Raw genomic sequence first — 9,490 nt, 5'->3', positions numbered from 1 at the left:
TGTCCAACAAGCTTTCTCTTCCCTTAAACTTGTTCTGAGCACCTTCAAAACAAAGGTCATGTGGTTTGGTAAGAAGAATGCCCCTCTCCCCACCTGTGTGATTACGACCTCTGAGGGTTTAGAGCAAGTACTTGGGAGTATGGCTAGACGGTACACTGTCCTTCTCTCAGCACATATCAAAGCTGCAGGCTATGGTTAAATCTAGACTTGGTTTCCTCTATCGTTATCGCTCCACTTTCACTCCAGCTGCCAAACTAACCCTGATTCTGATGACCATCCTACCCATGCTAGATTATGGAGATGTAATTCATAGATCGGCAGGTGAGGGTGCTCTCGAACGGCTAGATGTTCTTTACCATTCGGCCATCAGATTTGCCACCAATGCTCCTTATAGGACACATCACTGCACTCTATACTCCTCTGTAAACATCTCTGTATACCTGTTGCAAGACCCACTGGTTGATGCTTATTTATAAAACCCTCTTAGGCCTCACTCCTCGATATCTGAGATACCTACTGCAGCCATCATCCTCCACATACAACACCCGTTCTGCCAGTCACATTCTGTTAAAGGTCCCCAAAGCACACACATCCTTGGGTCGCTCCTCTTTACAGTTCGCTGCAGCTAGCAACTGGAACGAGCTGCAAAAAACACTCAAACTGGACCGTTTTATCTCCATCTCTTCATTCAAAGACTCAATCATGGACACTCTTACTCACAGTTGTGGCTGCTTCGTGTGATGTATTGTTGTCTCTACCTTCTTGTCCTTTGTGCTGTTGTCTGTGCCCAATAATGTTTGTACCATGTTGTGGTGCTGCCATGTTGTGTTGCTACCATGTTGTTGTCATATTGTGTTGCTACCATGCTGTGTTGTCATGTGTTGCTGTCTTAGGTCTCTCTTTATGTACTGTTGTGGTGTCTCTCTTGTCGTGATGTGTGTTTTGTCCTATATATATATTTTTTTTTAATCCCACCCCCTGTCCCCGCAGAAGGCCTTTTGGTAGGCCATCATAAATAAGAATTTGTTCTTAACTGACTTGCCTAGGTAAATAAAGGTAAACTAAAATAAAAGTGACTTGAATTGGAAGGTGACTAGTGTGGGATGCATTTTTTTATGTGTGTATTTTTTATGATGTCAGCTTTTCCCACTTTTTTACTACAATGGATATTTTTTCTATAGGACCGCCATAACACCATAGAAGAAGAAAGTTTCTGAGTGACCGTTTACGCAAAGATGTTTATAACTAAACCAAGACAACCCATCGTTTCAAATGGGAACAAGTGAGTCAGAGTGGGCGGAACAAGCAAGGAGGTTGGCAGTGCAAAATCACAAGTTAGCGAGATGCTATTGGAGTATTTCCGTTAGGGGACGCCTACTCTGAAGTGCGCGTGTGCAATAACTCATTTCGTCTTTGCACTCCTATACAACGCAATTCGTTTTTTTACTTTGGCAAAGGGTAATTGTACAAAACTTAGTCCACTCTGTTCGTTACATATTTTAGTTTTGGGAACTGAAAACTGTATTGAGATCAAATGTTTAATCGATGAGAAAATTAGCAGGATGTCGGCCAAAATTAATCTCGTTCCATCTTCTCCCACTACCAGCCACTGGGCTTCTTCTCACTACCATAATTTGGTAGTGAGTGTAAACGCCAAGCGGATTGCTTCACATCTGGTGAAATATGTCTCATTGTACTAACTGTGCCTCAAGCGTTTGCAGCACTGAGGGTTAGTTATACAAATATTTGACTGGGTATAATAGGGTTTGCAGCGGCACACCCTCCACCAAATCTTTTTTTTGTTTATTGCACATTTCTATGTCATCATTTAACTTTAGCACAGTATTTTCGTTTCGACGGACCTGACTGTAGAAGAACGAAGGCGTTTAGTGTCGGTTACAAAATTAAAAGGTAAATTACTATTAAAATGTCCCATTACAAACAACTAGTTTTACGTGGTGGTATGCAAGTCAACTTTATAGAGACGTCGCTAGCTGGTAGCTAGTTAACGTTAGGCAACACAGGCTTTGGGAGTTTAGCTAGCGAGAACGTACAGTGTAGCACTGGCCTCTTAATTTATATTCAATAACAGATGGCTATTTAATCATGTAAACCGCAACGTTTGTTTATTAACGTGAGCCAACTAACGTTAGTTGATTTACTTAGCTAGGTGGACTTGTTTTGCGAGACGACATCAGAATATAACGTTACTGATATATGGCCTACTATAGTCGAAGTTGTTTGGTACACTACGTTTAGTCATAACATCATCCCACATTTCCCCCACTCGTAAATCTCCATTCCTATCAGATGACGAACTACTTTTTATAGCAACTGTTACATAACATTACAGCTGTAACTTTAGCTAATTAGCAACCCGGGGTAGCTAACGTTAGCTAACAAACAAGCTACCGGCTAACATGTGCCTTTTTAAAATGGCCGCAAAGGTCGTTATGGTTCAGCTAGGTATTTATCCGAGTGTGTCACGTTAGTAGCTAAATCTGCATAGTGTACATTGGCTAACTAGCTATAGTTTCGCTAAATCGGCTAGCTAATTAGGCATATTTTTACAACTCACTGGCACCTCTGTCAATGCAAAAACGTTATTTCTTGTTTTCAGATTATTCAGTGTATGCCAAAGATGGTCAGACCTTACTCCGGACCTCCTCGGTTCAAACCCAGGTATGTGCAGGATTGTTGCAGAGTTACAACAAAAGGGGCAGTGTATACTAATTAATAATTGGTGATGTCAATTAATTTGGATTTTAGTCTATTTTACTTGTGTAGACTAGATATGGCTAATGATATAAATAACATGAATTGTGTGGGTGTTTCAAGTTTCTTCAATACTTTTTTTTGTTATTCAACAGGCCTTACTCTGATGGCTACAACATGCCACATGAAGAGAATTACAGCCCCCACCCCAGGAGTCAGAGAGGATTCCGGGGCCACTCAGGAAAGGTCCCTCCAAGCTGGAGAGGCAGAGGACGTGCTCACTTTGCCAAAAGGCCCCCACTGATGGGAGAACAGAGGCCCCCACTGATGGGAGAACGGAGGGAGCGACCTTTCAATCAGTGGAGGTCCCAAAACCAGGATTCCTTCAACACATACCCCTCCCAAACGGAACCCCATCATGGCCACAGGAGGCCTTCCCCTTCCAGGCCAAACCGTCCCCCCCCAGCTCAGCATAGGTCCTCCCCGCATACTCCTGGACAAGGGCCCCAGGGCCAGAGGGGTGCACTTATCCATGGAAACCACTCAGGTTACAGATCCCCCTCACCACGCCATTATCATAACCAACCTCCTGACAGGAGGCCACCACCCTCACAGTCCCCCCACAGTTCCTTCAGGGGCCCTCACAAGCGCCCAAGTCCGTCCCACGAAGAGGACAGGAGCTGGGGTGCCCGGCTGCCTTATAGTCCCAGGGAGAGGCAGTTTGAGCGCCCAGGTCGTGGGGGGATGCGCTGGAATGGGCCAGGGCCCATTCCCCGACCACACAATGGTGAACGTGGGCCCTCTGGCTCCCCCCAGAGAAAGCCACGGGAGTTTCATGGCAGAGGTCCTTATCCAGAGAGGTACAGGAGTGAAGATACAGTATGGGCTGGGTAAATGGAGGGGGAAAAGTGTAAACCCACGTAGTCCTCTGCGTCAGAGGTCTAAATTATCGTTCAGTATTACAATGCTGATAAACAGTAAAATGCAGTGATCTGATGTTATTACACTACTAGTCACCTGCCACTGGAAAGTATATGCTCTCTCAAGGTTTTACTCTCCTACCTGTATCATGGCATAGTGGTGAAGGGGCAGCATAAAGGAAAGCTAAACCTCCGTTTCCCACTTCACACGATAATGGATCTTCCAATGTAATCATTTTTTGTATTGTTTGTGATGGATGTGCAGGTGGTCTGCTGAGCGAGATCCCAGGCAGCAGCATGGAGTGGTGGGAAGGGAGAGGGAGGGCAGCGGACGCCGCAGCGCTGAGTGGGCACAGGAAGGCAGCCCTCACCACCCTCCCCACAGATCCCCCACATGGAAAGGAAGTTGGTCGTCGTCCTCTTTCCACGAGAACAGCCCCCAGGCAAGGCCAAGTGGACCACCACACAAGCGGAAGTTCCAGGAGCGCGGGATCCCTCCTGCAGGCCCTGATGTGGAGCATGGTCACCCAAAGCGCCCTCGCAGAGAGATTCCACATTACTTCAACGCCCCTAGGGGATTTGGAGGCCGTCCCTTGTCATTCAGAGACAAGAGTCGTTTGCTGAAGGGGCGTAAAATGAGAGCGGAGTCGGTGATGAGGCTCAAAGCACCTCCACCTCAGCCCCAAGGTGCAGAGATCCATGAAGAGGAAGTGCCTCATACGTCCAGGGGAAATGCGCCATCCAAGTTTGCTCTTCGGAGGGAGCGTTTCCAAGCAAACGCTGGCCCACTGAGGAAGAGGCCGATGCCCCATCAATCACCTCCCAACCCAGAAGCCAATTCAACCAAGTCTTCCAGGGACTCAGAGTCACAGAAGGAACAAGTGGAGTCTCAGCGAGCCTTGAGCACACACAGGTACGGTATCTTCCTTCTCACTCTGGGAGCAGGGGCGTGATGATGTTTAGAAGGTCAATCTTCAAAGATATCTGAATATGAAGGGAATGCCAAGTTACAGCCATTTTCCTGTGATGGAGGAAATGGAGTTACAGTGATGTCCTGTATCAGTTAAGTTTTGAAATCAAATATCCAAAGACCTCTGGGGTTGCACTTTCAAGTGTGCTGGCAGTGTACAAAATAATTCACAAGGGATTTTTCTGGGCGCCAGTCATTCAAAGTTGAATTAATATCTGCCTATTCGATACTATGTCATTGAAAGATACTAGAACATCTCTGTGTTGCGAGGCTTGTCCCTCTGTGGTGCTATTGGGGTCTGAAGCTAGAGGTGCTCTGAGGAGCTTCTAGAGGTGCTCTTCTCTGACCAAGTGGAAAAGTTGAAGAAACATGCTCACGATGCCAGACGCAACGTAACCCCCTGACACAACAGAAGTTCAGAAGAGCAGTTCATACATGAAGACGACTGCTAATAAGAGAACTGGGGACATGCCCTTTAAATCAGCTGAAATGCCACAGTCGTTGCACACCAACATGCATGACTCATAGGAAAGGAGGAGATTGATGTTAATCACCATATAGAAGACTCTGAAACTGGAAGCTGTCATACTGGTTCAGGTTACACAATCTGTCCGTTTGAGCAATAACATTCAGCAATAACATTCAAATGGCAAATTAATATGCACCAGCTTCCATGAAGATGATGTCCAGAGGAACTTTGGGGATAATGCATGATACTACCACTGGCAACAACAGGAAAAGCAGCAAGAGGAGAGGACGATTCGTTTTTTTTTTTTTTTTTTTTTTTACAACAAAAAAAAACATTTGAATAATTTAGCAGACTCCTATCCAGTAATTTACAGTAGTGAGTGCATAAATTGTCATACTTTTTCATACTGGTCCCCCATGGGAATCAAACCCACAACCCTGGCCAAGTGCCACGCGCTACCAACTGAGACACATAGGACCTTACACTGTGATAATACATAGATCATACAATACTACTTTTAATTATTAGACCCAGAATGCAGACGTGCAGTTGACTCAATATCTAAAAAATTATGAATTACTCACCAAATTAACAATTTGATCTTCAAGAAGCAAACCGATGACTGAAGAGATAATGGACCACACCTCTGTACGTTAACAGCACACTGAACTTCATCTGGCTAGGCCAGTGAACAGTGGACCTTTTCTGCATGCAAGAATACATAAAATCTGTGTCTATACAGAACATATGCAGTGGACTACAGTTCTCTACACTACATAGTGGATCTAGTCTCTACACAGCAAGTTTTGCAGAGGATGGCAGCCTTACAAGTACAACAATTGGAATGTTTACAAGCGAACAATGGATTCCATTCATACAAAGTGCAAGCTGCTTTACAACAATTGCTCTGTATATGGCTTGTTTATTCAAGCGTACGAAGTTTTGACTGAAGATGTACAAGTTGAACACTGACCGTACACTGACCATCTCGAGCTGAATTCGTCACACTACTTTCACCAGACAGGACGCAAGATTACAAGATCATCCCCCTTTGAAATTGAATGCCGAGGGTTTGAAGAGGAGTTTAGATTTGGAAGGTGAGACTGACCTTAACGAAGACTAGTAAGGATGAACTAAAGATCAACAGGGAAATCATGGATAGATGGACCATTTGGCTGAACAGATTAGACGCTCATCTCCCTTTGTCATCATTATTTCAATAGTAAGTGGAGAGAATTTGACAGCCTTTCGAGTCTAGCTTCAAGTGAAAATCTGGACAGCAAGAGACCAGTTCCTCAGAGCTTTCGGCAGCACTTTTCCATTCATGCGTGTCAATTTTCACTCTGAATTTGTGAGGAGTGCTACTGGGAGGTCAGGTGGATTCGGGGTTCAGTGACAATACAGCATTAAGAAAACATGGACATTACGTGCTCTTTGTAAGTACCTGAGTGATGATCAACTTATAATTGTTTTTATTCCACATGTAGACCAATGGTCTTTTCTGAGTAATTATGTGAATGTAGCCTTTCCAACAGAACTCTCCTTTCTGTTTCTTTCCATGTCTGTCCATTTTTTGAGATAAATTATTTTATTCTGTAGAACAAAAAAAATGTACATTTTCCAGGGCATTATTTAGACTGATGGAATTTTCACTTACAGGGAAACGTCTAAAGATGATGCTAGTAGTAGTAATGTTCTGCTCCGCTGCTTACCAAACCTGGCCTCACAGGCTCCACTGATGGGATGCTCATCACTTGTAATTCTCTGTCTTGGCTGGTCCCGCTCCAGCCCTTCCTCTATAGACAAGCGGCTGGCTCGTGACCTAGTCGTTGTGTCCCAGTGGCAGGCACCTGGGACTAACTCAAGCTCAAAGGACAGCCCCCCAAGGGATAGAAGTAGGACACCAAAAAACAAAACTGGCAAGTGGCCCCTGATTTAGTTTGGTCTCATTTTGTCTGTTGGCTAACAGTTTGATGCTCAACGGGAATGCTATGTCTTTTGGTGAATTTAAGATGATTTATTATGAGAATGATACCTCTTTTACTCACGCTCACCTCCTGACTTTTCAGAGCGCTATTACAATTCAGATGAACAACTTACACTGAATGAACGCTTCTCTAAAATTCATGACTCCAGTCCTTCCCCTTCACCAAGAGACCGGAGATATGCGGAAAGGTAATCCACCAATATGAGAATCAATATAAAATATTTGATGTGAAGTGACTTATGATTGTATTGCATGGAATATAACCATTTTATTTGTTTAAATCTCGGAGCCTAGTGGTTATGGGTACTTGGTAATGATGTTTCACACGATGGGTGTGGCTTCACACCAATAACTAGTTTCATTCAAGGTTATTTAGTCAGATAATTCACTTTTTATTTGTTATTTTAGGCCAACGAACGTGCCACAGGAGAACCGCAGACCAGAAAGACCCTTCAGGAAACCAGGACCACAGGTGAGAACTTCCTGATGGCTGGGTTCTTTGAAAGCTGAGTGTTCATAGCTTTAGTCTTGGGAGTGGTAACGTGTTTACTGTAATGAGTAGGCCGCCCAGGGATACAATATGTTGAATGTTGCCTCCCATACATTTTGGCAACCTCTGAGCAATTAAATTTCTCGATAAACTCCATTCCACCATGTATGCACATCCTTTACTCGTATGTCCCACAGAGATCGAGCTTCCGTCCCACTCGCCCAAATCGCAAACCAGGTCCTCCTCCCCAGAGAAGACCAGGCCCTGAACCGCCTGGTCCCTTTAGGAAGCCACTCATGGTATGTTGCCTTTTTGAGCAGCTCCTATTATAACTTGTGGCCAGTAGGTCTTGTCTTCGCCCACTGACTGTGTTCATGTGCCTCTTGGCCTTTTGAAAATGGAGGTAGTAATATCACAGGGATGAAGCTGTAGGTCACAAACTGCATTTCTGACCGGTTTGGTTAAATTTCTTTCCCCCCTCTGTAGGGAGGCTTTGTACCACGTCCTTTCTCTCAAAGGCCTGTGTTCAGGAAGAGCCAGAGCGTCCTGTCCAAATACCGTAACATGCCGACGATGCGTCAACATGTACCCCCCAACAGAGGGTCTAATTATCGCCGCTGGTGATCAAACTAGAGGGACCAAGGGCACAGTTCAGGCTTACACACCCTTTCCCCCTTGGCCTTGGGTTGCATCTTTGTCCTGGAGATGGTCCCCCAATGGAACTCTCCCTGTCGTCCGAGTACATCAGAAAATGACAGATGCACTGTTTATTTTTATTTTTTTGACTGTTTGCATAAGATGTGTTTAAATATACAGAATAGGCTATCAGTTTCTAGTCTTCCAGACTAGTTATTATGGACATTGTTTTTTTGATTTCACAACCATGTTACACCTCTCATATCATGTAAATTATGAAGATTTTACCTTTTTATAGTTACCAGTACCACTTTTTTGTTTTCCCCCAGTGCTTAGAGAAACAAACTTTTTGCTGTAAAGTAGAAGCAGTCTTCAAGACGATTCCCCAAGGGCTGTTAAATATGATGCTGTCTAATTCTCAACCTGTAAAAACTACTGATGCCATCTTCATGTCCTGCTCATTTCATCCTATGTACATTGTTTTGTTTAAGATATTGCAAATAAATGGCTCAACATTCCTTGTGTGGAATTGTCTGTTGTGGAGTAGGATACACAATAGAATTCTATCTATTGGATGTGTTTTCATAAGGACTGGGGAGATCTAGTTAGCATTTCACATTGCGTGTCACCAATTTCATAATGTGAAATAGATGCTTTATTACTAGTTCCCTTTACTCCAATAGAAGCTTAAAAGAAAAAGCTGTGATCAGAATATAGCTGGGAAATTCAATAGACTGATTCTCATTTATGAATACAATGATGTAGCTGCTTTATGTAAATCAAGTCTTGTTGAAAATCATACAGTTGAATATCATACAGTATGAAAGTATCTTCACATCAGATCTCTTTCAGAGCCTAGTGTTTAGAGTGTTGGGCCAGTAACCGAAAGGTTGCTGGATCGAGTCCCCGAGCTGACAAGGTAAAAATCTGTCGTTCTGCACCTGAACAAGGCAGTTAACCTACTGTTCCCCGGTATGCTGTTATTGTAAATAAGAATTTGTTCTTAACTGACTTGCCTAGTTTAAGGTAAAAAAAAACTGGCTGCATGTCTAAATGCAGCTAAGGCAAAACCTTGACAGATGTTAAAGACAAAAATGTACAGAGAAAGAATCAAATAGAAAAATGTGTGAAAGAAGGAAATGCGCTGAAGTGAGAGGTGGAGACAACTGTTCTCTGGGGCGTGCCGTAAATACATTCCTTGGGGATCACCAGTCTGACCTGTAGTGTAGGCTAGCCATGTCCTTTCCTGTGATTGGTTGTACAATGTCACCATAAAAGGAGAGGACTGCAGGGGACCTTGCTC

The 9,490-nt window shown here is 43.9% G+C and overlaps 1 protein-coding gene across 4 annotated transcripts; it reads left to right on the top strand.

The window, feature by feature from the left end:
* Window positions 1–1,407: 1,407 nt before the first annotated feature.
* si:ch211-114c12.2 (uncharacterized protein LOC336578 homolog) lies at window positions 1,408–8,705 on the top strand. 4 transcript variants are annotated; one of them, XM_038965234.1, is made up of 9 exons: window positions 1,408–1,458; window positions 2,621–2,682; window positions 2,871–3,575; window positions 3,901–4,548; window positions 6,734–6,993; window positions 7,144–7,249; window positions 7,470–7,533; window positions 7,749–7,850; window positions 8,038–8,705. In XM_038965234.1, the coding sequence occupies exons 2-9, from the start codon at window positions 2,633–2,635 to the stop codon at window positions 8,173–8,175; spliced, it is 2,073 nt and encodes a 690-aa protein (XP_038821162.1). In that variant the 5' UTR covers window positions 1,408–1,458; window positions 2,621–2,632; the 3' UTR covers window positions 8,176–8,705. The 4 variants fall into 4 exon arrangements, with proteins under 4 accessions (XP_038821162.1, XP_038821163.1, XP_038821164.1 ...); XM_038965235.1 differs by lacking the exon at window positions 1,408–1,458 and adding an exon at window positions 1,467–1,729; XM_038965236.1 differs by lacking the exon at window positions 1,408–1,458 and adding an exon at window positions 1,467–1,911 and having other exon boundaries at window positions 6,863–6,993.
* The last annotated feature ends 785 nt before the right edge of the window (window positions 8,706–9,490 follow it).

The sequence above is a fragment of the Salvelinus namaycush genome, chromosome 26, assembly GCF_016432855.1.
Source record: "Salvelinus namaycush isolate Seneca chromosome 26, SaNama_1.0, whole genome shotgun sequence".
Lineage (NCBI taxonomy): Eukaryota > Metazoa > Chordata > Actinopteri > Salmoniformes > Salmonidae > Salvelinus > Salvelinus namaycush.
This window is presented reverse-complemented; position numbering and strand designations above follow the sequence as displayed.